Below are 27,361 nucleotides of genomic sequence, written 5' to 3'. Positions count from 1 at the left end.
TGTGCCGAAGAGGTGGACGGTGAGGTGCCTTCGGCGGCCAATGGCACCGTGCGCTCCACGTCCGGTACCGGAGTTGGTGCCGGGGGTTCGGCGCCCACGGCCTGATCCCGGTGCCGGGGAGGCAACGCAGGTCGGCCCTGAGAGGCTCCCGCCACAGAGCGAGGTCCTGGCTGCGCAGATGCCTGAGGCCACGGTGCCACTGGCACCATTGTCCCTGCCAGGGCACGGCCTGGAATGGAGATGCATCGGGCGGCAGGACTGGTTGTTCTTGCGGCGCGGTGCGGCCCAGGGAGAGACGGCTGTGTACCGAAGCCGAAGTCCTGGAAAAGCGCACGGTGCCATGGGAACGACTGGAGCAGTCTCTATTGTGACAGCTCCTACCCCGAGACTTGGACCTGGACGATGTTGACAGGTAGATGTCCGAGGAACTGTCTCCGGATTCCCTGCGGCGCCTGTGGCCACGGTGCTGGGGACTCTCGGGACTCGCTCCGGGCATGGCCTCTGCGATGGCGGACGCTTGAGTACGAGCGCCGGTGCCGACGGCGTCGAGACCTGTTCCTCTTGGAGTGGCTGGAAGAGGAACGGTGCCGTCTCTTGTTACCTCCGCGACGGCGTCCAAGAGCGGAGGAGTGGGAACCGCTCGTCGAAGAGTCCAGACGCGGAGTTGACGTGCGTCTCAGGGCTCTGCTCGGCACCTCGACCCGGGACGGTGCCTCGACCTCCGACACCTCCGGGGAGGGCTGATGGGCGCCCAAAGGCGGCTTCCCACGGGATCGGGGGCCTGACTGAGGCGGCTCTCCCGGCACCGGAAGCGCTAAGATGTCACGCGCTGCCTCTGGCGTCGAAGGCATGCGTACCTCCGACGAGGCTCGCGCGAACAGGACTGAACTACTCTGCTCAGAGGTCTCTGTCCAATGGGGATCGCGGGCTGCCCAACTCGGGTCTGGCCTCACCCCTGTCCTTCTCTCGGCGCCGCTGAGACTTCCCTGGCTTCTTAGCTGGGGAGCAGTGCCGGGACGTCGACGGCGCCTCGCTGCGCACCGAGGACACGGTACCGGGTGCTGATTCAGAATGGCGCACCGAAGGCGCTTCGCCACGCGCCAAAGACACGGAGCCTGGCGCAGTGTCGGCTCGATGCGCCGGTGCCGGGGCCGGTGCCGGGGCCAATGCAGACTCCATTAAAAGAGCTCTGAGTCAGATCTCAAGCTCCTTTTTCGTCCGGGGCTTGAAGGAGCGGCAGATCTTGCACTTGTCACTAACGTGAGACTCGCCCAGACAGCGAAGACACTGATTGTGTGGATCGCTTCTGGGCATGGAGTTGCAACAGGAGTCGCACGACTTGAAGCCTGGGCCACGGGGCATGCCCCGAGCCAGGCACTCGCGAAAGTAAGTTCAGTAAGGAAAGAGATCAGTGAAACTGGATACCACTAAGCTAGAAACGCTGCAGCTAAGCTAAGCTGGAGCAAGTTCCGACTACCTTCACTGGCGGCAAGAAGGAACTGAGGGTAGGGGAAGCACGCAGCCCCCTTTATGGCGCGATATGTCGGCGCCACTCTAGGGGTCGCAGCGGTGCTCCCCCTCTACGGATACTGCTAAGGGAAAAACTTCCGGCACTGGTGCACGTGGCGAGCACACACACCTATAATGGAATACACCTGAGCAATCACTTGAAGAAGAACCCCCATTGTTGGAATATATCATGTAAAATGGTTGGCTCTACTTCCTATTCGTGGTCGAGAGGGAACTTGCAGTTGAGGCTGTCAGCCATTGTGTTGTGTATTCCCGGTAGATAGGCCGCTGATATTAGGATGTTGTGAGAGATGCACCAATTCCATAGCTTCAGAGCTTCTGTGCAAAGAATGAGATCTGGTGCCTCCTTGACGGTTTATGTTGTACATACAGGCCATGTTGTCTGTCATGACCTTCATGTGCATGTCCTTCATCAGTGTGAGGAAGTGAGCACATGCATTTCAAACAGCTCTGAGCTCCAGCAGGTTGATGTGGAGACATATCTCTGACAGGAAGCATTTGCCCTAAACAGTGTGACCACTGAGATGCGCTCCCCAGCCTATGAGGGATGCATCGGTGGTCAGAAGGGATGGGGAAAACTGAGCGAATGGGATCCCCATGCAAACATTCATTGGGTCCTTCCACCAGTTCAAGGATTGCTTGACTATGATGGGCACTGACAGGAGCTTGTTATATTGTCTTTGTTTGGTCTGTATACCAACCATGCTTGGAGGCTCTCATGCATAGTCTGGCATGAGCAATGATTGATGTGCCCGTGGCCATGTGCTCCAGCAACTATCTGGCCAAGATTTGAGGGCTGGATTGTATTGTCTCTATCAAAGACGAGAGACTGAGAAATCTGTGATGTGGTAGGAGTGTCCTCGCCTGAATGGAGTCAAGGTCGGCTCCTATAAAAACTAGTTTTTGAACCTGGTGTTAAGGACGATTTTTGTTCATTGATTTGTAGGCCCCTTTCTCAGAAATAAGTCTTGTGTGGTCTGAATGACTCATTGGGCCTCTGCGAAGGACCATGTCCTGAGAAGGCAATCGTCCAGGTAGGGAAAAATCACGATACCCGGAGAACGTAGATGGGCCGTCACTACCGAAAGGACCTTGGATAACACCCTGGGGGCTGATGCAAGGCTGAAAGGGAGTACTCTGTACTGGTGGCGGTCCTGGCCTAGCGTGACCACGGGGTAACTCCTGTGTTTTGGTTTGATAGAGATGTGAAAATATGCATCTTGAAGATCGAGGGCCGAGAAGCAGTCCCCTTTTTCTAGCGCTGGGATAATCGTTGACAGCGTAACCATCTTGAATTTCTGCACCTTGATATACCTATTGAGCGCTTTGAGGTCCAGTATAGGTCTCCAACCTCCCTTTTTCTTTGGTATCAGGAAGTAACGAGAGTAGAAGCCTTGCCCTTGAAATGTGTGGGACCGGCTCTATAGCTCCTATGTTGAGGAGATGATTCACCTCTTGGTGTAGTAGACTCTCATGAGAAAGGTCCCTGAAGAAGGATGGGGAAGGATGTTTGGGAGGGGGAAGCGAGGAGAAGTGGATGGCAGATCCACCCTGGACAATTTCCAGCACCCACTTGTTGGAGGTTATCCATTCCCAGGTACTGCGGATAGGGGAAAGGCAGTCTCCAAAAGTAGAAGTGGGGGTTCCCAGTGAGAGATTGTAAGGAGAATGTTGTATTGGCACCTCGACCAACCCATCAAAAGTGTTGCTTCGAAGTTGAGGGCTGAGACAAAGGCGGCTGTGGCCCTGATTGATTGTGCTTACAGAATTTCGATTTCTTTCTCTGTGGCTTGTACAATATCCACAATGAATACTGAGGGACGTACTGCAATGATCTCAGCTTGACCTGTGGTTGAGGACTATATTTTCTTTTGTAAGCCGGCCTGTATATCCCCAAGGATCTCAGAGTCACTCAAGAATCTTTTACCACAGGGATCGGCAACCTTTGGCTCACGGCCCATCAGGGAAAGCCCCTGGCAGGCCGGGCTGGTTTGTTTACCTGCCTCGTCCGCAGGTTCGGCCGATCACAGCTCCCACTGGCTGCAGTTTGCCGTCCCAGGCCAATAGGGGCTGTGGAAAGCGGCGCGGGACGAGGGATGTGCTGACCGCCACTCCCGCAGCTCCTATTGGCCTGGGACGGCGAACTGCGGCCAGTGGGAGCTGCGATCATCCAAACCTGCGGACGCGGCAGGTAAACAAACCGGCCCGGCCCGCCAGGAGCTTACCCTGACGGGCTGCGTGCCAAAGGTTGCCGATCCCTGCTTTACCATGTGGAGGGGCGCATCTGTCTTCTCGGCGAATAGTTTTGTTCCCTTGAAGGGGAGGTTCTCTACTATTGTCTGGACCACCTTAGGGAAGCCGGACAAATGGAGCCATGAGGCTCTCCTCATAGCCATCACGGGGGAGACAGTGCGCTGCTGTGTCGGCTGTGTCCAACACGCACTGCAGAGATGTTTTCACCACTAACTGGCCTTCGTTAATGATAGCCATGAATTGATCTTTGTATGTATCCGGGAGCTGCTCAATAAAGGAGTTTAATTTTGTATAGTTCTGATAATCATATTTGGCTAGTAAAGCCTGATAGTTCGCTCCCCGAATCTGGAGGGTGGCTTTTCTGCCAAACAGGTCCAAGCGTGTCCAGTCTTGGTCATACGGGGTAGATTTAAATTGGTATTGGCGACCCCTCGAACTGTCCATGTCCACTGTGATGGAATTTGGAGGTGGATGGGTGAATCGCTCCTAGCAGGATCTAGGAGCGCCTTGTTAACTGGGAGGGCTACCCTGGCAGAGGTGGAAGAATGAAAAATGTCCACCAGCTTGATGAGGTTCATACACTTCATGTAGTTGCACTTGTAGGGCCTCAGCCACTCTTTGAATTAGGTCCTGGAATGACAAAGTCATCTGCCAGAAATGGCGGGGGAGGCATCACCACCTCGTTAGGTGAGGATGATGAGAGGTGGATTTGAGGAGCCTCTTGCTTTTCTGTCTCCATTTCCCATTCTTCCTCCAAGAATTCTGGAGGATCGGGTGCCCTTGACATTGTCGCTGAAAGGGGACATCTCTGTGCCTGCTGGTAAATCACGCTAGGTGCCCGTGAGGCTTGTTGTCTCTGGGCCTACCAGGCGTCCCAGTTTGGCTACTGTGGGTAGGGAGCTGGTGGCTGGAACCATGGTTGCGCATACCAAGGAAGTTGAGGGCCAGGGGGGTACCTCTGGTGGGACTGGGGTCTGAATGGTGACAATGAGTGAGAACCCAGCTCCTCCGGCTCGCTATCTGACTCCGAATGGGAAAGAGGTAGTACATGGCTAAACTTATGGAACTCCTTACCTGAGGAGGTTGTGAAGGCTAGGACTACAACAGTGTTTAAAAGGGAACTGGATAAATTCATGGATGTTAAGTCCATTAATGGCTATTAGCCAGGATGGCTAAGGAATGGTGTCCCTAGACTCTGTTTGTCAGAGGATGGAGATGGATGGCAGGAGAGAGATCACTTGATCATTACCTGTTGGGTTCACTCCCTCTGGGACACCTGGCATTGGCCACTGTCGGTAGACAGGATACTGGGCTAGATGGACCTTTGGTCTGACGCAGTACGGCCGTTATCTTCTTATGTGGTGTGGAGATGCAGATGCCAATGCATCCACTGATCCTGGCAAGCTCGGTAATGAGGCTCTGATACTGAGAAGAGGCAAGTCTGGTGCATCGGCTATCCAAAGGTCTGATGCACACCTGTAGTCCACCGGTGCGGACAGTACCGGTATCAGTGCTGAAGGCAGCCAGCGCCGAGGAGCTTGCACTGAGGGAGTTGGAGACGTGGACCTGGTTGTATGGTCCGTCGGCGCCACGTGCACTGGGGTCGGCATCAGTGCTGGTGATCTCATTGACGTAACCTTCCCCGGGGCAGATTGTCTATGTTTGTCACACCCTCGTGTAACCGGTATCTCTTTGCCCATGCCCATTGGGCCTTTGTCAGCTTGGTACCGTGTGTGCCCTGAGTACTGACTCTAGGCAGCTTCGACGCCATTGCTACTGAAGATACTGATAAAGCTGGAGAACGTTTCTGGCTCAAACTGGGCTCGCTACAGGGACTCACAGACATCTTCTTACTGGTCTTTAGCGAGTGGCTCGATTCCTTAAAATCATCTGCCCTCGACATAGAAGATTGCGGTGATGTCTCACTTTGAGATTCTGGAGGCTGAAGGGCTGATTCCATGAGCAGGAGTTTTAGCCTTAACACTCTCTACTTCCTGGACCTGGGTTTTAGCTGCTGTCACCAACCACACTTTTGTGGATTGTGCTTCTCCCTTTGGCAGTGAATACACTGCAAGTGTTCGTCCGTTACTGGAATGGAATCTTTGCAGCTAGCCAGGCATATCCTTGTCCAGGGGGTCCCCTCCCCCCCGACAGGGTTGGCGGGAGGCGAGATCTTAGAAAAGAAAGGGGCTTCAAAGCAGCAAAAAAATTTTAAAACTATCAGGAGTTAACGATCCGTGAACACACAGCTCTCAGCTCCGTCGCTAGCATAGGGTGGTTGAGAAAGAACCAAGGGAGAAATGCCCACACACACTGGCTAGTCTCGTGGCAGGCAGGCAGCCGCGTGTGCACGCACACACACCTACAGTGGAGCACCCATAGCGACACTACTCGAAGAACTACAACAGTTCCTGTACAGGTAGCTAACCATTTTTTCTCCTTTGAGTGATTGTGCACATATACATTCTACTGCAGGTGACTCATCTGAAGTTCCTGTACAGGTGGAGTGACTTCAGATCATGTGAACAAAGATTGTAACACAGGCTTGCCAAAGCTGGCATCATCACAAGAGGCTTGAGTGATGATGTAATGTCCGGAAAAGGTATGTACAGACGACCATTTTGCTGCTTTGTAGGTATCTGCTATTGAGACATTGTTCAAAGGCTGATGAAGTGGACTGAGCTTTGTTGGAGTGAGCTGTTATTCTCAGTGGAGGAGAGACATTAGCAAGAGGATTAATGCAGTCAGAAATCCAATCTGAGATTCGCTGAGGTGACACTGATTGACCCTTAACACTCTCAGTGTAGGCTACGAAAAGTCTAGAGGAGGTTCTGAAGGACCTAGTTTGGTCCAGGCAAAATGCCAAAGCTCTAAGAATGTCCAAAGTATGAAGACTTGTCAGCTTTGGAAGAATGCAGTTTTGGGGAAAAACACCAGAAGATGAATAGTTTGGTTCAGCTGGAGAGATAACACTACTTTAAGCATAAAGTTAGGGTACAGCCTAAGGGAAACCTTGTCTTTATGGAATATTGTGGTCATGCAGGAGCTCTTGGAGTTTTAAAACTCTCCTTGTGGAAGTGACTTCCACCAGCAATGTTGCCTTCATAGACAATAAGCAAGTGTAAGGTTGTACCCATAGGTTCAAAGGGAGTCCTATTCAAAAGGAGTCCATGGGGTCCAACACAGTGAGTGGAGAGATGGCAGTAGGATCCTGGGTAGAAGTTTCCTGCACAGGGGGAGGAGGAGACGACATTCTCCTAGAGCATGACCGTGATGGAGGTCTAGAATCAATCAGAGCAGCCCAAGACCAGTAAGGCCATGAAAGATACTGCATAGTCTGAGCCATCCACAGTGAGACACACCCTGCTAGAGCTTGCTTATAAGAAACCTAGACCTGGTCCTTAGATCCTGTTCTGACACAGGACGCATCACCTCTTTCATGAGGTGAACTTTGAGGCATAAATCCCTTTGTTTTTTAGTCCTGGTGGGGAAGGATGTAGAAGTACAGTAACTCCTCACTTAAAGTCGTCCCGGTTAACGTTGTTTCGTCGTTACGTTGCTGATCAATTAGGGAACATGCTCGTTTAAAGTTGTGCAATGCTCCCTTCTAACGTTGTTTGGCAGCTGCCTGCTTTGTCCACTGCTTGCAGGAAGAGCAGCCCGGTGGAGCTAGCTGGTGGGTGGTTGGAACCCGGGTGGACTGGCAAACCCCCTATCAGCTCCCCGCTCCCCTAAGTTGCCTGTGCAGCAGCTGCCCAGCAATTGCAGCAGCTGCCCAGCAATTGCAGCTGTCCCTCCCCGCACTGCCATGTGGTGCTCCTGCCCTCTGCCTTGGAGCTGCTCCCCGAGACTCCTGCTTGCTGTGCGGGGGGGAGCAAAGGGGGGCTAATGTCAGGGTGTCCCCCTCCCCGCTGCTCCCCGCTTACCCCATCTTCCATAGAGCAGGGGATACACAGGACAGAGGGAGCTTCCAGGCAGCAGCAGCTGCAGTCTGGTCTCAGCTTGCTGATCTAATTAACAAGGCAGTGCACTTCTGACCCCACTCTTCATACTTAAAGAGGAAATGCACCTCTCTCTCTCACACACACACACACACACACACACACTGTGGCTCTGTCTGCCCTCCCTCCTTTCCTGCTGCCTTGTACAGTAGAATGTGAGAGTTAATCCTTGAGGGCTCAGCTAGGGTTACCATCCGTCCGTATTTCCCCAGACATGTCCGGCTTTTGCGTCTCTAAATAGCCGTCCGGGAGGAATTGGTAACAAGGTTAAAATGTCCGGGGTTTTTTTCTCCCTCGCCTCCCTCCCTCCCACGCACAGTGCGGCTGCTGATTCGGCGGCTGGGCCGATTGACCCACTCCCATTGGCCTCCAGTAGCTAGAGCCCTCCCCTGCTCCCCCCTCCCTCTGTCTGCAGCCCTGTGTAACACACAAACCGACCCACCGGGCAGCGTGTTTTGCAAACACGTGGAGCCAGAATGGTAAGGGGAGTCCGGGGGGGGGGCAGTCAGGGAGCGGGGGAGTGTTGGATGGGTCCCCGGCCTCCACCGCCTCTCCCTTGCCTGCTTGTACTGCCAGAGCCAGCAGCAACTGCTGTCTGCTGCCCCCGGGTCCTAGCGTCCCCCATCCACTAATGGGAAGACAGGCTGCCCTTACCCTGCCCTTCCACCCTAGCCCCGAGCCTCTCCAACGCTGTAGAGCCTTAAAATCCCTGGTCAGGAGGGAGTGAGCTGCAGATCTCCAATCAAAAGAGATGATGGCTGGGAGCCAGAAGCCTAAAATGGGTGCACTTGGTGGACCACAGAGGGAGGAATACAAGTGCAGTTGCCCTGAAACTGTGACACATGGCACACAACCACAAGTGGCATTAACTGGCCTCTTGCTGGCAATAAACGTACTCCCTTCCTACAGGTGGTCTTGCCACATCATGGAGGAGTCAACAGTGGGGGAAAACCTTCATAGATTCTAAGGTCAGAGAGGACCACTCTGATCATCCAGTCTGACCAGCTGCATAACACAGACCAGCACATTTCACCCAGTGATTCCTGCAACAAGTCAATAACTTTTGGTTGAGCTAGAGCATCTCTTTCAGAAAATTATCCAGTCTTGGTTTAAAGACTGCAGGCGATAGAGAATCCATCACACCATTTGGTGAGTTGTTCCCATGGTTAAGTACCCTCACTGATAAAAACCTGCATCTCATTTCTAGACTGAATTTGTCTAGCTTCAGCTTCCACCCACTGGATTTTGTTACACCTTTTTCTGCTAAACTAAAGACACATCTACTATCACAAATCTCTTCCCTATGTAGGTACTTATAGACAACGACCAAGTCACCTCTTAACCTTCTCTTAGATAAACTTCATAGATTGAGCTTCTTTCGTTTCCTGCTATAAGGCAGGTTTAGGTTTGCCAGACCTCAAATAATTTGTGTAGCTCTTTTCTGAGCCCTTTCCACTTGCCAGCATATTTTCTGAAGTGCAGACAATAGAACTGGACAAAGTATCCAATAATGGTATCACCAACCTTTTTGGGAAAGAAGGACCCTATACAGGAAGAATGGGCTCCACCTAATCCAAAATGGACCTAGATTGTAAAATTAAATAGGTCACAGAGGAGTTTTTAAACTAAAGGCTGGGGAAAATCTGGCAGGTGCGGAAGTGCACATGGTTTGGACAGATGTCTCTTAGGGGAGGATTTATTAAAGGGGATACTTTATATCATAGTAAAGAGGAGAGGATAGAAGTCGAGGAGAGGCTGAGGGAGCTCGGCTTATTTAGTCTGCAGAAGAGAAGAATGAGGGGGGATTTGATAGCAGCCTTCAAGTACCTGAAGGGGGGGTTCCAAAGAGGATGGAGCGAGGCTGTTCTCAGTGGTGGCAGATGACAGAACAAGGAGCAATGGTCTCAAGTTGCAGTGGGGGAGGTCTAGGTTGGATGTTAGGAAAAACTTTTTCACTAGGAGGGTGGTGAAGCACTGGAATGGGTTACATAGGGAGGTGGTGGAATCTCCTTCCTTAGAGGTTTTTAAGGCCCGGCTTGATAAAGCCCTGGCTGGGATGATTTAGTTGGTGTTGGTCCTGCTTTGAGCAGGGGGTTGGACTAGATGACCTCCTGAGGTCTCTTCCAACACTACTCTTCTATGATTCTATGATAAAGAACAGATAGGAACAGAAAAAAAAACAGTCAAAAGAAAAAGATTCCCATTCAATTACATCACATGAAGGCAGACAACTAAGTATTGACAAATTTTATAAGTGGTTGTATACAAATGCAAGAAGTCTAAATACTAAGATGGGTGAACTTGAATGCCTGTTATTAAATGGGAATATTGATATAATAGGTAAGGCTATGATTATGTCATGGAGGTCACGGAAGTCATGGAATCTGTGACTTCCACTGACTTCCGTGACATTTTCTGCCCTGGGGCTGGAGCTCCCAGCCAGCCCCGCCCTCACAGTTCCCAGCCCCTAACCTGGTGGGGGGACCCCACGCACATGCCCAGCTGCGGCAGGAGGGCAGCGGGACCCTGCGCAGTTGCCCAGCTGCGGCGGGCGGGCGGCAGGACCCAGCTAGCCCTGGAACCCACAAGGGAGAGGCAATTCTTGATTTAGTCCTAAGTGGCACACAGGATCTGGTCCAAGAGATGACTACAGCTGAATCAGTGGGTTCATACCTGAGCCATTCTTTTTAGGTGACAAATCTGATGAACTGACCCATGTTGAGGAGATTTTGGAACTGATAAATTAAACAGTACTAAGTCACCAGGACCAGATGGTATTTACCCAGGAGTTCTGAAGGAACTCAAATATGAAACTGAAGAACTAGGAGGAGAAGGAGCAACTGAGGTTATCCACGAAGGAGTTGCTCATGCCAGGAAGGTGCACAGCATGGAGAGTGATGCTGTGTTTGAGGCACCAATTCCAAAGGAGAATGGCCTCCACACAGAGGAAAAGGGAGCAGGCCCTGCCCTGTTTGTTGATATATAGGACCGTCGCCATGTTGTCGGAGAGCAGTTGGACATGGCGGGAGTGGAGGAATAGTAGAAGTGCACGGCAGATGGCTCGGACTTCAAGAACACTGATGTGCATTCTGGCTACCTTGGGTAACCAGAGGCCCTGGGCCATGTGGCCCTCCATATGTGCTCCCCATCCTGCCAGGGAGACAACTGTGGTCAGGGTGGTGCATGGCACCGGAGGTGTGAAAGGGATGCACCACCAAGTGAGGGAGGCCAGGATGGAAGTGGGAGAAGAGGACCAGCTTGGAGAGAGGGTCCCTCTGTGTGTTGTAAGTCAAGCGGAGCCAGAGCTGGAGCCAGCGCATGTGAAGGCGTGTGAAGGGTGTCACCGTGGTGCAGGTCACCATGTGGCCAAGGAGCGAGAGGCACTGTCGGACGCACTTGTGAGGTCAATGGCAAATGAGTGCAATGAGAGTGGTGAGGCAGTGAAACAGTCTGACTGTTGAAAGGCATGGGCCGCGATAAGAGTTGAGACTCGCCCCTATGAAGATGAGGTTGGGAGTATTGATTTCTCTTCGTTGATGTAGATGCCGAGCTCGTCCAGTTTGGATAGTGGCAAGGAGACGAGTGCAGGAGAGTGCAACGAGAAGCCAGTCGTCGAGATAAGGAGAGAGGGAATGCCCTAGGCGGCACATATATGATGCTACGATGGCGAAGACCTTGGTAAAGACTTGGGGAGCAGTAGCTATGGGAAGGGCTCTGAAGTGGTAGTGTGAAACGCCTACCATGAAGCGGAGAAATTTACGGTGGGCAGGATGACTGTCGATATGAAAATAGGTATCCTTCATATCAAAAGCTGTGAACCAGGCTCCCTTGGGAAGACACAGAAGTATCAGGGGAAGAACTAGATAAGTTCATGGAGGCTGGGTCCATCAATGGCTATTAGCCAGGATGGGCAGGGATGGTGTCCCTAACCTCTCTTTGCCAGAAGCGGGGAATGGGAGACAGGGAATGGATCATTTGATGATTCTGTGTTCTGTTCATTCCCTCTGGGACACATGGCATTGGCCACTGTTGGAAGACAGGATACTGGACTAGATGGAGCTTTGGTCTGACCCAGTATGGCCGTTCTTGTGTGTCCATCCGGAAGTGGAAATTGCGGATAAATCTGTTGAATAAGCAGAGATCCAGGATAGGGCTGTGTGACAGAGCTTCTTCTCCACTTCGGTGGGTCCTGCGCTTCCATTTAGCAGTGGGCTGGGGTATTCCTCTTTCCCTCCAAATTTTCCCCATGCCCCTGGGCTTGCTGTCCACACCCTGCCAGAGCAGGGTTCCCCCCTGGACTCCTTGATGGGGGGAGGGGAAAGGGAGCTTCTCGGTTTCTGGTAGCCCCTGAGGGCGTGGTGGCAACAGACCAGACACCGGATTCAGTCTGTCCCCTCTGGTGGAGTCTCTTCCCTCAGACCTCGGGGGCCCAGAAGGGCTGTCCACCCCATTGGGCAGGGATTCTCCCGCCCTTCGCCTCTGTACCTGCATGGTTTCTTTCCTGGTGCTTGTCAGCGTCTGCACCATCCAGCTCTCCAGTAGCTTCCTCCCATAGCTCCTATCGCGCACCCCTATCTGGCTGGAGGAGAGGCTCTTAACAGGTTCCGGCAGGCCCTTGATAGGTTAATTAGGACACCTGGGGCCAATCAGTTGGCGGCTCCTTCACAGAGCCATGAGCACAGGCGTGTACCTGGTGCGGTTCACCCCCGTCCCGGACACCTGCCCCTTCTGCGGCGTGAGGGAGACCCTGGCGCACGTTTACCTGGAGCGCGCCAGGTTGCAGCCCCTATTCCAGCTCCTCTTAGACATCCTGTTACATTTTTGGTTGCACTTTTCCCTTCACCTTCTTATCTATGCACTCCCCATCCGTGGCCCCACAAAGTCACGGGACCTCCTGGTCAACCTCCTCCTAGCCCTGGCTAAAATGGCCATCTATAAAACCAGGGAGAGGAGGTTGGCTGATGGGGTCTCCTGTGACTGTGAGGCCTATTTCCGATCCTCCGTCCGCTCATGCATCCAAGCAGAGTTCCTCTGAGCGGCATCCGCTGGCTCCCTTGATGCCTTCGAGGAGCAGTGGGCGCTGTCCGGGGTTCTCTGCTCGGTGTCCCTGTCAGGTTCCCTTCATTTGACCCTTTGACCTCACTCCTGTCCCTGTTATTTCATTAGTTGTCCCCTGGAATCATTTGGCTTCCAGGTCCTGTGGATCCTCCCCTTAGGCTGGGGGGATGCTTCCGCCCGCCCACTTCCTGGATCCCAATAGGACCACTCTCCTGTAGTCGTCTGGTCTGACCCCGTTACAGCAGATACCACCCTCTTTCTTCGGTATGAGGAAATAGGTGGAGTAAAAGCCATGGCTGCGATGGCATTGTGGTACTGGCTTTATGGCGCTCTTGCAGAGGAGGGCATCCACTTCCTGTTGGAGGAGTGGTATTGGGAGGGGTCCAAAGTGCGACCCCTGGGAGGGTGGCGAGGAGGGAAAGAAAGAACTCTATTAGGTAGCCATGGTGAATGACATCGAGCACCCATTGGTTGGTGGTAATCTTGCCCCAGCTGTGGGCAAAGCGGTCGCCGAAGATGATGTGGGGTGTAACCAGCAGAATGGAGGAAGGTTCATGGTTCTCTGCGAAGGAGTCAAAAATTGTGTCTGAGGGTACAGTGGATGAACATGGAGGCAGCCGAAGTAGGGGCAGAAGATTGTTGCAGGTGTTGAGAGCATGGGCGGCGATGGGGTAGTTCAGGCTGGCGCTGTGGATAAGGCTGGTAAGTTTGTCGGGGGCAGGGGCAGAAGGAGAACCAGTGTGTAGAGGCCCAGGGATCGGAGGGTGGCTCGGGAGTCTTTCAGGGAGTGAAGGGACTCGTCCCTCCTGTCGCTGAAAAGTTTGTTGTTACCAAAGGGGAGGTCTTCAAGGGTTGTCTGGACCTCCTTCGGGAAGCCGCTGAATTGCAGCCATGAGTCGCGGTGGAGCACCACCGCAGAGGCCAGCAATTGGGAGGTGGTATCTGCAGTGTTCACTGCAGCCTGAAGTGTGACTTTGGTGACCAACATGCCCTCATCTATGAGCGATTGAAAGTCCTGTTGCTTGTCTGGGGGAAGAAAGTCCCTGAATTGTGCCAGTTTGGCATAGGAGCGGGAGTCATATTTGGCCAGGACGGCTTGGTAACTGACTATACAAAATTGGAGGCCCGCAGAGGAGTAAACCTTACACTTGATAAGGCCGAGCTTTTTGGCTGCCTGGTCGGGAGGGGTGGGGGGGAAGGGGTGTGTGGAGTGAAGGTGGTGTTGGTGGGCATGCTCCGTAGCTTCCTGGAATACCAGGGAATTTGGAGGGGGTGCTGGAAAAGGAAGTCCATACCCTTGGCCGGCACGAAATAGCAGTGTTCAACTCGCTTTGGAGTAGACATACAGGAAGCCAGTGTGTGCCAGACTGCTTGTGCAGGTTGAAGGATGGCATTAGGGCAGTACGAGCAGGGCTTGGAGGCTGCAGAATATCCATGAACTGGTCTTGAGGATCCTGGATGTCCTCCACAGGAAGTTTGAGGGCAGTGGCCATACGATGAAGGAGGGCTTGATACTGAGCATGATCATCTGGAGGCGAGAGAGAGGGAGGGATGAGTGTGTCATCAGGAGAGGAGATGACGCCAGTGGGGACTGGTGGAGCCAACTAGTCCAGCAGTGCCAGTGGTGCAAGTGGATCTGGCAGAACAGGAGTATCCAAAGGGGCATCATAGGCGGTGGTAGCAGATGGATAGTGGTGGCGGTGTATATAATACCACTACGGGTCCCAAGCTGCTCAATAGGGCCAAGCATAAGGGTCGCTCGGAACTGGGGGTCCCCTCAGGTAGGTGAACTACGGATCGGCAAAGAGTCCGTAAGTTGGTGGGTAGGGCTGCCCTTTGGGATCTGGGCTGTACGAACAGGCTGGTGAGAAGGCAGGATCTGCCTCGGAGGATCAGTCCAATTCTGAAGAAGATCCGGCAGGGGCAGAGCCGTCGTAACTGACGGGACCATCAGAGCAGCGGGAAGCAATGGAGGGCGGTCCATCAATAGGAGAGGATCCTCAACTAGGAATGGAGGACCGTGGGTGGTCGGCAGTGCGGGTTGTGGCGGAGAGCCAGCAAATGGCAGCATCAGCTCAGTCGTAGGAGTCAAGGGAGACAGGCACCCTGGGGTGCGTGGGACCAGGCAGGAGATACTGTATGGTCCCTGCAGACTGGATGGCGGTGGAGGCGAAGGCTGCGGGGTTGGTACCGGGGCCAAGGTCGTCCTTGTTGGAGCATGGTGTTGGGATTTATGCTCAGAATGAGATTTCTTCACAGGGGGAGCCTCATCTTTGGTGTGTGACTTCTCACCCGACCTGCCACAGCTTGAAGAGGAAACGCTACGCTTGTGCTCATGCATGTGCTTTTTATGCACATGGTGCTTAATTGGATGCGGCAGTGCCACTGGTGCTGGGCAGGACAGAGTGGGAGTAGGGCTGGCCGCTGGTGCAGAGCAGCTGTCCAACGGATCCGCCGGTGCTGGTTTCTGTGGTGCACAAAGGTACATAGCCTCCACCATCAGGAACTTACGGAAGCAAAGCTCACAAGCTTCCTGTGTTCGGGGTGGGAAGGAGCAGCAGATAGAGCAGTGTGCAGCGATGTGAGCTTTCCGAGACAGTATAGGCACCGTTGATGTTCTTTGCTCACCGAGAATGAGCGAGGGCAGAAAGCACCATATTCAAACCCTGCTTGTCTGGGCATAGTCCCCTGGCCGGGAAGAGAGTCCCACCAAGGGAAAAGTCTTGGATTTTTATTCCCAACAACTGACTACTAACAACTAAGGGACAGGAAAAACGAGGATGGGCAACTACTCTATGAATAACTATATACAGCAAGAACTAGAGAACTCGAAACAAGCTTACAATCACCGAGGAATGGGGGTTCTGACTCTGGCCATGCGGCGGTAAGAGGGTACTGGAGCGGCATCAACCCGCACAGCTTCTTAAAGCCTCGGATGCACCACACGGTTGACGCACATTCGGGTCGACAGACACTACTATGAACAGTTCCAGCTCCAGCACATGGCATGTATACGCACCCACGATTGGAATCCACATAGGGACCATCACTCAAAGAAGAATAGATGTTTCAGAATCAGATGCGACCCCTCTCCCCGCACACACATAATATAGTCAGTCAGAGCCCTGCTGCACTAGATCCAAATCACCCTAACTTTTAGCCCAGAAAATTATGACCATTTTAAAATCCATCCCCATCCATGTGGCTCCATGATAGAGGGAGTGAAGAAGTGAAGCAGCTCATTTGTTTCACTAAGTGAATGACCCTTTGCTTAGGTCAGGGTCTTCACCATGAGCCTCAGGGAGACAACACACATCAGCTGGCAGTTTGTTCTGCCATGTGGGGTTTTAGATATGCTGGCTTCTCATACCTATCCCCTCACCCTCCCAGATATGCCCAGCTATCTGTTCAGCATGGCATTTCAAGAATGCTCAATGTCCCACCAGCAGCAGGAGCAGAGCTGGGAAGCAGCAGAGACAAAAGAGATGCAAATATTTATCTCTGTAGACTCTCTGCTGTGATGTCCTCTGCAGCAGGTTAGAGCCCGGTGCTGTTATTAAACCCATATTGCAGAATGAAAACTGAGCTGCAGAAAGGCAGAACTGACCTCTGTTATGATGGCTTTTTGCTCCTTGACTCTCCTGGCCTCCTCAGGATATTGTTCCAGGCTGAAGACTTTGGAAAGGGGCAGGGGTTTTCCACTGCGGCACAGAATGGCTTGGCATGTGCCCACATTGGCCAATGTCAGAGTGAAGCTGCCAGCCAGATCAGTAGCATCATGTCGAATATAGCAGAGGACAGCAGAGGAGCCCAGCTTCTGGCCAGCCATCCCCAGCTTCCTATTGGAAGGAAGAGACAATATGAAAAGAACACAACTTCCAATGACAGGTACTTAACAAACAGGCCCTTGCCTCTCCTTCATACACAAAGTGCTAGGTATAAGAGTGATGTATATACCCATGACCCCAAGACCTACCCATTGGGAGGGATGCAGCTGAACACTCTGCAGAGACCATCCACACTCGATCCTGCATCAACAAGTGAGATTCCCTCTCTCCCATCGATGCGAGACGGCCCCCTCTCCCTCAACAAACCAGCCACCCCCTCACATTTCTCATACTACAGGAACAAACAAATCCTTGCTCACAGGTGCAGCCTCCCTACCCTGCACTGGGAAAGGATCTCTCCTGTGACCTTCTCACATCTCCATGCATCAGTCTGATCAGTTTTAACAGGTGCCCCCAGCACCTGCTGGCCTACCTGTGGGAGACCAGGAAGGTGTTAGACATGAACACAGAGTCTATGTTCGACTGCTGCACCTCCTCCAGTAGCACGTCTGCCATAGTGCATTGCAGGAGACGGGGCAGCTCCTCATTCTTGTCACCGTCGAACATGCCGTACACAGCTTCCACACTGTCTGCAAAGCTCCCCAGAGCCAGGGCCGACACACAGAGCCTATACGGGGAGGGTAAAAGCAACTTGAATCTATTTGGGGTATTTATATGGCCTCATGACCATAGTATCTGAGTGACTCACAATCTCAAAAATATTTCTCCTCACATACCCCTGTGAAGTAGGGCAGTGCTATTATCTCATTGTACATATTGGGAACTGAGGCAAAGAGAGGCTAAGTGATCTACCCAAGGTCACATACAAAGTGTGCAATCAGCAAAGAGTCCTGTGGCACCTTATAGACTAACAGACGAATAGGAGCATGAGCTTTCGTGGGTGAATACCCACTTCTTCGGATGCACGTATTCACCCACGAAAGCTCATGCTCCTATACGTCTGTTAGTCTATAAGGTGCCACAGGACCCTTTGCTGCTTTTACAGATCCAGACTAACATGGCTACCCCTTTGATAAAGTGTGCAATGGAACTGGAACATAAATTCAGGTTTCTCAAGTCCAAGGCTAGTGCCCGGAACCAATGGGGCCATCTTTCCTCGCCAGCACAGGGGGAACATGCAGGGCCTGCATGGGGAGTGCAGAGGTAGTTCTACCTAGTGGTTTCTGTGTGCGTGCGTGCGCACACACACACACACAGGGAGAGCAAAGGCAGCTCTACCCAGGGATGGGGGGCAGAGACTCTCAGTGTCCCAGAGCATGTGGACTTTAGTCAAGAAAGGGAGTGGGGAAGGGAGGCCCCAGTTGCCAGGAGAAGGCAAACGATCCAGGAAGCCACACAAGGCTGGCTAGCTCCTGGGGACAGCAGGGTTTGATTGGTGGCTGGATGGTCATTCAGCAATGTATGCTGCCCCTTGCCCCAGAACAGAGTGGGCGTCTCAGGATCCATGTGTGAGCCCCACATCAGGCAATAATACTCACTTATTCCTCTGGCCAGCCATCTCGGCTAACCCATGATTCCAGAGCGTAGAGGAGAGTGCTGAGTCTGCCGTGAGGGAGGGCTTGGCATCAATCTTCAGGGTGGCAATGTGACTGCAGAGAGAGCACCACAAAGGTCATTCTGCTCCCACATATTGCACAACAGCCTGGGGCATCTCCACATAAGCATTACGGTTAAAGGCCAGTTCACCCTACCAATCTGGAGTTCCTAGAAAGCAGCCCCTTGGAAGAAGCTGAGACCAGGAAAGGAGATTAAGGACAAAGCCTTCCATCGGCTGTTGTTCTGTATCTACAAGGTGCCAACCAAGAGATTCTTTGCCTGACTGTTCTATGCTGGTGTAGAGCCAGAATCTGCATTTTGACTGCTGCAAGACAGACAGCATTAGTCAATCATGGATGAATGATTGTGGGAAGGGGATGTCAACAACTTCTGCTGTGCTCAGTGACCCAGTCAACACATTACTTCCACCTCTGGTACATGCTTCATAGATAAAAATGTACACCTTATTTGCAGTCTGAATTTGTCTAGCTTCAACTTTCAACCACTGGATCTTGTTATATATTTGTCTACTAGACTGAAGAGCTCATTATCAAATTTGTGTTCCTTGTGAAGGTAATTAGAGACTGATCAAATCACCCTTAACCTCTTTGTTAAGCTAAATAGATTGAGCTCCTTGAGTCTATCTAATCCTTTAATCATCTCATGGCTCTTCTCTGAACCCTCTCTAATTTATCAACATCCTTCTTCAGTTGTGGACACCAGAACTGGACATTATTGCCGAAGAGGTCGCATCAGTGCAAAATTCAGAGGTAAAACAACCTCCCTACTCCTACTTGAGGTTCCTGTTTATAGAACCAAGGATCGCATTAGCCCTTTTTGGCCACAGAATCGCATTGGGAGCTCATGTTCAGCTGCTTATCCACCATGATCCTTCAAGTCTTTTTCAGCGTCATGGCTTCCCAGGACAGAGTTCCCCATCTTGCATGGATGGCCTGCATTCTGTGTTCCTAGACATATGACTTTACATTTGTCTGTATTAAAATGCATCTTGTGAGCTTATGCCCAGTTCGATAAGCCCTTCCCAGAAAGCTTCTTGCTTCATTGGCCTGGCAGCCCCACAACTCACCTGAAGATGTCCAGGGTCTTGTGTTCTAGCACCAGGTTCGTGTTTCCAGTCAGGTCCAGCTCCTGCAAGGTAGCTGGCAGCACCTCAGGGATCACGATTTCTATTAGTTCATTACAGCTCAAGTCTACAAACTGCAGAACAGAGAAAACATAACAGAGAGGGATCCCTTCCTGCAACCCGCCAAGGGCTCCGTCACTATATTTCCCCTCCATACCTCTTTTCACCCCCCCCTTCCAGCGCCCCATCGCTATATTCCCCACCGCATTTTGGATCTCTCTCCAATCCCCAGAGGCCCTGCTGCTATATCCTCAACTCCATATTATAAGGGGAGTGCAATATCTTCAGGGAGACAGCCTCTCTCAGTTCTGGGTCACAGATCACTAGTTATTTGCCTTAGTGGTTTCTAAGTCTCTTTTCCACTGGTAGGTCAGGCCTGTCAGTTCCATTTTCATGACACATTTCTGGGATCTAATTGGCAGTGGGGTGGGGAATGTAGTGATGGAACCCACCACCAAGTGCAGATCAGCAATGGAATGGAGTTGGAAATATACAGGCCAGTAAGCCTCACTTTAGTACCGGGCAAATTGGTTGAAACTATCATAAAGAACAAAATTGTCAGACACAGAGATGAACATAATTTGTTGGGAAATAGTCAACATGGTTTCTGTAAAGGGAAATCATGCCTCACCAATCTACTAGAATTCTTTGAGGGAGTCAACAAGCATGTGGACAAAGGAGATCCAGTGGATATAGTGTATTTAGATTTTCAGAAAGCCTTTGACAAGGTCCCTCACCAAAGGCTCTTAAGCAAAATAAGCGGTCACGGGATAAAAGGGAAGGTTCTCTCATGGATTGGTAACTGGTTAAAAGATAGGAAACAAAGTAGGAATAAATGGTCAGTTTTCAGAATGGAGAGAGGTAAATAGTGGTGTCCCCCAGGGGTCTGTACTGGGACCAGTCCTATTTAACATAATCATAAACGATCTGGAAAAAGGGGTAAACAGAGAGGCGGCAAAATTTGCAGATGATACAAAACTACTCAAGATAGTTAAGTCCCAGGCAGACTGTGAAGAGCTACAAAAGGATCTCACAAAACTGGGCGACTGGGCAACAAAACGGCAGATGAAATTTAATGTTGATAAATGCAAAGTAATGCACATTGGAAAACATAATCCTAACTATACATATACAATGATGGGGTCTAAATGAAACCTTCTTGTAACTGTTGTTCTTCGAGATGTGTTGTTCATGTCCATTCCAAGCAGGTGTGCGCGCACCGCGTGCACGCCAGCCGGAAGATTTTACTATAGCAGCGTCCGTAGGGTTGGCTCCGGCGCCCCCTGGAGTGACGCCCTCATGGCGCTGTATATAGGGGCCAGCCGACCCCCCACCCCCTCAGTTCCTTCTTGCCGATACTCCGACAGAGGGGTAGGAGGGTGGGTACTGGAATGGACATGAACAATACATCTCGAAGAACAACAGTTACAAGAAGGTGAGTAACGGTTTCTTCTTCTTCGAGTGATTGTTCATGTCCATTCCAAGCAGGTGACTCACAAGCCCGAGTCTAGGTGGTGGGGTCGGAGGTCACTGCAGACTGGAGGACTGTGCGGCCAAATGCAGCATCCTCCCTGGCCTGGTGCGTGATGGCGTAGTGCGCCGTAAAGGTGTGGATTGAGGATCAGGTGGCCGCTCTACAAATTTCCTGCATCGGGACGTGGGCCAGGAACGCGGCTGAAGAGGCCTGCACTCTTGTGGAGTGGGCCGTGATAGGCGGGGTTGGTATATTGGCCCGACTGTAGCACTCCTGGATGCAGGTTCTGATCCAAGCCGAGATCCGCTGTGACGTGACCGGAAGCCCTTTCCTACTGTCGGCCACGGCGACGAAAAGTTGGGTCGACTTCCTGAAGGATCTCGTCCTTTCGATATAGAACGCGAGAGCCCTGCGAACGTCCAGAGAATGCAGCCTGCGCTCCTTAGCCGAGGAGTGCGGTTTCGGATAAAAGACAGGGAGAAAAATGTCTTGACCCATGTGAAATGGGGAAACCACCTTAGGCAGGAACGCTGGGTATGGCCTGAATTGGACCTTGTCCTTGTGGAAGATGGTGTATGGAGGTTCAGATGTTAGAGCTCTGAGTTCCGATACTCTCCGGGCTGATGTGACAGCCACCAAGAACACGACTTTATATGAAAGGTATAACAGCGAGCATGAAGCCAGCGGCTCGAATGGGGGCCCTGTGAGGACAGACAGGACCAAATTGAGGTCCCAAGCAGGGACAGGTTGACGGATGTGCGGGAACAATCTGTCAAGGCCCTTAAGGAATCGTCCAACGAGTGGGTTCGCAAACACTGAGGTCCCCCCCGTCTCCAGGGTGGAACGCGGAGATTGCAGCAAGGTGTACTCGAACCGACGAGAGAGTTAGTCCCAGATGTTTCAGATGTAGCAAATAGTCCAATATGAGAGGGACCGGGGCGAGCAAGGGGGCCTGACCCCGTTGTGTAGCCCAGAGGGAGAAGCGCTTCCACTTGGCCAAGTACGTGGTCCTTGTTGAGGGCTTCCTGCTGCCCAACAGGACCTGTCTGATCTGATGAGAGCATCGTAACTCCACTGGGTTTAGCCATGGAGCATCCAAGCTGTAAGGTGGAGCGACTCCAGGTTCAGGTGAAGGAGGCGACCTTGATCCTGCGTGATCAAGTCCGGTAGTAGGGGCAACCTGAGTGGAACTCGTAGACATGTGTAGGAGCGACATGTACCAGTGCTGGTGCGGCCACGCAGGCGCTATCAGGATGAGTAGAGCGTGATCCCTGCGGGCCTTGAGGATTACCCTGTGAATCAAGGGAATCGGGGGAAAGGCGTAAAAAAGCCCGTCTGCCCAAGAGAGGAGAAAAGCGTCTGACAGGGACCCCTGACTGCGTCCCATGAGGGAGCAGAATTGACGACACTTCCTGTTCTCATTGGAGGCAAACAAGTCTACCTGGGGATGACCCCAGAGTCGGAAAATTTAGAGAACTATATCCCAGCGGATAGACCACTCGTGGCCCTGGAACGAGCGGCTGAGGGCGTCCGCGAGCGCGTTGTGCGTGCCCGGGAGGTAGGATGCTGTCAGGTGAATTACATTCTGTACGCAAAAGTCCCATAATGAGAGGGCCTCCTGGCAAAGGGGAGAGGAGCGAGCACCACCCTGTTTGTTGATATAAAACAGAGTTGGAGTATTGTCTGTGAGGACAGAAACGCACCTGCCTGCCAAGGGACTTGAATGCTATGCATGCGAGGCGTACCGCTAGCAATTCCCTGACATTGATGTGCAGTGACAGATCCTCCCGCGACCAAAAACCTTGTGTTCTGAGGTGGCCCAGATGTGCACCCCATCCCCGATCCGATGCGTCTGTTACCAGGGATAGGGAGGGTTCGGGGTCCCGGAAAGGAACTCCCGCGCAGACCACCCGCGGGTCTAGCCACCATTGAAGGGAGTCCAACACCGGCGGAGGTAAAGTCACCACTGATTCTAGGGAGTCCCTGACTGGCCGATAAACCCCTGCCAACCAAGATTGGACCGGGCGCAGTCTGAGTCTGGTGTGTCTCACCACGTAGGTACATGCTGCCATGTGTCCTAGTAATTTGAGGCAGCTTCTTACTGTGGTGGTAGGGTAACTTTGGAGGCCGAGAATGATGTTGGATATAGTTCGGAATCTGGCCTCTGGGAGATATGCCCTGGCTTGTGTCGAGTCCAGAACTGCTCCTATGAATTCGATTTTTTGAGTTGGAGACAGTGTGGACTTGGCCGTGTTGAGTAAGAGGCCGAGTGAGCGGAAGGTCTGCCTGATGAAGACCACCTGAGCCTCCACTAGTGCCTTGGTCCTGCCCTTGATGAGCCAATCGTCCAGGTAGGGAAATACCTGGATCCCGTGTCTGCGCAGGAAGGCTGCCACGACTGCCATGCATTTCGTGAAGACCCTTGGGGCTGCTGACAGACCAAACGGCAGAACCGTAAACTGAAGATGAGCGTTGCCCATGAGAAACCTGAGGTAACGCCTGTGCTGAGGGATTATTGCGATATGAAAGTATGCGTCCTTTAAGTCGAGGGCGGCATACCAGTCTCCTGGATCCATGGAAGGAATGATGGAGGACAGGGAGACCATGCGGCACTTGAGTTTCTTCACAAACTTGTTGAGACGCCGCAAGTCCAGAATAGGTCTGAGGCCCCCTTTCGCTTTCGGAATTAGGAAATATCGAGAGTAGAAGCCCTTGCCCCGTAGCTCCTGCGGAACCTCCTCCACTGCCCCCGAAGCGAGGAGGGGCTGAACTTCTTGAAGTAGAAGTTGCTCGTGAGAGGGGTCCCTGAAGAGGGACGGGGAGGGGGGCTGGTGGGGCAGGAGGGAGGAGAACTGGATAGAATATCCCTCCCCTACCGTGCGCAGCACCCAAGCATCCGATGTGATCTGGGCCCACGCACGATAGAAGGGGGACAGACGTGACAAAAAGGTAAGGTTGGACGGATCCAGGGTTCTGACTGGGAGGTCGTCCTCAACCAAGCCATCAAAATGGTGGTCTAGGCCCCTGTGTAGGCCTTGGTTGGGCAGATGACTGTCCGAAAGGCTCCTGTTGCTGCCTCCTCCTGCCCGTTCTCGGCCTTCTGCGCGAGGCATCCCCTCGATTTTGAGGCTGGTACGGTCGAGGGGCCTGCAGCGGCCTGAACTGCCTACGCTGGGTAACAGGGGTGTGTAGGCCTAAGGAACAGAGGGTGGTCCGTGAATCCTTTAGGCTATGGAGCCTCTTATCAGTCTTTTCTGAGAAGAGCGTGGGCCCTTCAAAGGGCAGGTCCTGGATCGTTTGTTGGACCTCGTGAGGGAGACCGGAAACTTGAAGCCAGGCCCCGCGCCTCATGACCACACCAGTCACCAACGTGCAAGAGGCTGAATCGGCCGCGTCCAAGGCCGCCTGGAGGGAAGCACGGGTAATCAATCTTCCCTCGTCAACCAGGGCCGAAAACTCGGTTCGTGAGTCCTGTGGGAGGAGGTCCGTGAACCTAGACAAAGCCGAGCATGTGTTGTGTCCATACCGGCTCACTATGGCTTGCTGATTGGCAATGCGCAACTGCAGGTCCCCCATTGAATATACCTTGCGCCCGAACAGGTCCAACTTTTTAGCGTCTCTATTTTTAGGAGTAGCCCCGTGGAAACCCTGGCGTTCCCTCTGGTTGGCCGCATCTACCACTAGGGAGTCCGGTGGGGGATGTGTATAAAGATGCTCATACCCCTTAGTTGGAACAAAATATCGCCTCTCAGTCCTTTTGGCCGTAGGGGCCAATGAGGCTGGAGTTTGCCACAAGGTGCGGGTTGTGTCCGTAATGGTCTTTATGAGAGGTAGGGCTACCCTAGACGGACCTGACGGGGCCAGGATGTCAATCATGGGATCTGTGTCCACCTTGATCTACTCAGTCTGGATCGAGAGGCTCTGGGCCGCTTGAGTAAGAAGCTGTTGGAGAATCCTATTGTCCTCTAGGGCCGGTGCTGCTGAAGTTCCCGCTACTGCCTCGTCCGGAGATGAAGAGGAAGATGTCCCACGCAACGGCCCTTCATCTACCACGTCTCCCTCTGTGAGGGCCTGCGGCACGCGGTACTCAGGCTGCGCGGCCGGTGCGGGCTCAAGATGCGGCACCGCGGCCGGTACCGAGGTCGCCACCGAACGACGAGGAGTGTTGGACGGTGCCTGCGCTGTTGGGAGCAAAGTCCCCGTCGGTGCCGTTGTTTGACCAGGGGGTGCCGTGTCCCCTTGTGGTACACTCCTGTCAGACGGCGGTGCCGGCGGTGGTGGCATTAGCGGCGGGGCCGCAGACGTTGAGGAAACAGAAGCGGTTCATGAGCGGGGCCCGTACGCCTGATCCACTGACTGATGGTAGGCCTAGGGCGTCCAGAACGGCCACTGAGGGGCCGGTTGCCATTGCTGCTGCTGATGCCACTGCGGTGGGTACGGATGGGTACTCCTACGCGAGGACGATCGCCTGCTCCTCGATCTGTTAGAGCGGTACGAGTCCGCCTCTGAGTCAGAAGTCTCTGAATATGAGGACATAGGAGGCGCGGTACCCACTGTCGCCGGAGGGGGTGCTTGCACCGGTGCCGCTAACGTGGCGCGGCGTGGAGAGCGCGGTGAGCGCATCGCCGGTTTGCCCTTAGAGTGGTAATGGGGCTGAGCGGTAGCCGGAGGTTCTCTGCACCGGTGCGGCGACGCCAGCACCGGGAGGCTCAAGAGGTCTGATGCGGCCTCGAACGCCTCCGGCGTCGATGGGAGGCGCACCTCCTCCATCATGTCCGGGGATCTATGCCTTTCCGGACTCGAGCGTGCCCTCTCCGGGGCGGAAGTCAACAGGATGGCGGGATGGGTCTGTGGCGCGAGTTGTCCTGTGACACTCGTGGACGGCGCCGAACCTTTAGAGTCCCGGTGGGGAGATTGTCCCCTCAGCGGCCTGTTCTTTTTAACCGGCACTGGCGATGGAGAGCAGCGTCTTGTAGAAGACGGTTTCTTATGCGCCGACTCTCTACGGTGCCAGGGCTTCGGGGCCTTGGCCTCATGACTTATCTCCCGTGCCGGGGCACTGCGCACCGAGGATGAAGTGCTGGGTGCTGGCTCGGAAGGTCCGGGATCCGATTGCGGCCGCAGTGCCGCCTCCATTAGGAGGACTTTAAGTCTCTGCTCTCTATCTTTGAGAGTCCTGGGGCGAAAAGCCCTGCAGATAGTGCACCTATCCCTTTGATGGGTCTCTCCGAGGCACCTTAAGCACGAAGAGTGCAGGTCACTCTTCGGCATAAATTTCCCACAGTCCCGGCAGAGTTTGAACCCTGGGGACCCGGGCATGCCCCAGCGGGGCGACGAAAAGTTGGGGAAAACCCTCCCAACTAATATCTAACTAGCTAACACTAAACAACAAACTAACTAATTAACTATTTACAACAACTACAGAACACTGCCACGATTGCTGAAGAGCAAGCGAAGTTCCAGCTAGCCGTCACCAGCGGTAAGAAGGAACTGAGGGGGTGGGGGGTCGGCTGGCCCCTACATACAGCGCCATGAGGGCGCCACTCCAGGGGGCGCCGGAGCCGACCCTATGGACGCTGCTATAGTAAAATCTTCCGGCTGGCGTGCACGCGGCGCACACACACCTGCTTGGAATGGACATGAACAATCACTCGAAGAAGAACAGCTGTTACCACTCAAGAAAGATCTTGGAGTCATTGTGGATAGTTCTCTGAAATCATCCACTCAATGTGCAGCGGCAGTCAAAAAAGCGAACAGAATGTTGGGAATCATCAAGAAAGGGATAGATAATAAGACAGAAAATATCATATTGCCTCTAAATAAATCGATGGTACCCCCACATCTTGAATACTGTGTGCAGATGTGGTCGCCCCATCTCAAAAAAGATATATTGGAATTGGAAAAGGTTCAGAAAAGGGCAACAAAAATGATTAGGGGTATAGAACGGCTTCCATATGAGGAGAGATTAATAAGACTGGGACTTTTCAGCTTGGAAAAAAGGCAACTAAGGGGAGATATGATAGAGGTCTATAAAATCATGAGTGGTATAGAGAAAGTAAATAAGGAAGTGTTATTTACTCCTCATAATACAAGAACAAGAGGCCACCAAATAAAATTAATAGGTAGCAGGTTTAAAACAAACACAAGAAAGTATTTTTTCACGCAACGCACTGTCAACCAGTAAAACTCCTTGCCAGAGGGTGTTGTGAAGACCAATACTATAACGGGGTTCAAAAGGGAGCTAGATAGATTCATGGAGGATAGGTCCATCAATGGCTATTAGCCAGGATGGGCAGGAATGGTGTCCCTAGCCTCTGTTTGCCAGAAGCTGGGATTGGGTGACAGGGCATGGATCACTTGATGATAACCTGTCTGTTCATTCCCTTTGGGGCACCTGCCATTGTCCACTGTCAGAGGACAGGATACTGGGCTTGATGGACCTGTGGTCTAACCCAGTATGGCCGTTCTTATGTTCTTGTATAGTGACAGAGCTCTTAGGAGTTGGGGGGAGATCCTA

The 27,361-nt window shown here is 52.7% G+C and overlaps 1 protein-coding gene across 1 annotated transcript in view; it reads right to left on the bottom strand.

Moving 5' to 3' along the window:
• LOC113409388 (PH domain leucine-rich repeat-containing protein phosphatase 2-like) overlaps positions 1–27,361 on the bottom strand; it is a 139,944-nt gene that overhangs the window by 992 nt on the left and 111,591 nt on the right. Inside the window, exons 15-23 of the mRNA XM_029914174.1 lie at positions 19,314–19,444; positions 18,169–18,279; positions 17,103–17,297; positions 16,450–16,681; positions 15,135–15,375; positions 14,248–14,370; positions 13,674–13,949; positions 5,286–5,420; positions 390–907 (exon numbers count right to left, since the gene is read on the bottom strand). Of these exons, the coding sequence (XP_029770034.1) occupies positions 390–907; positions 5,286–5,420; positions 13,674–13,949; positions 14,248–14,370; positions 15,135–15,375; positions 16,450–16,681; positions 17,103–17,297; positions 18,169–18,279; positions 19,314–19,444 (1,962 nt within the window). The remainder of the gene's footprint in view (positions 1–389; positions 908–5,285; positions 5,421–13,673; positions 13,950–14,247; positions 14,371–15,134; positions 15,376–16,449; positions 16,682–17,102; positions 17,298–18,168; positions 18,280–19,313; positions 19,445–27,361) is intronic.

The sequence above is a fragment of the Terrapene carolina genome, unplaced genomic scaffold, assembly GCF_002925995.2.
Source record: "Terrapene carolina triunguis isolate 2854851 unplaced genomic scaffold, T_m_triunguis-2.0 Scaffold32922, whole genome shotgun sequence".
Taxonomy (NCBI): domain Eukaryota; kingdom Metazoa; phylum Chordata; order Testudines; family Emydidae; genus Terrapene; species Terrapene triunguis.
Note: the sequence above shows the minus strand (reverse complement) of the source record. Positions and strands in the feature narration are given on the sequence as shown.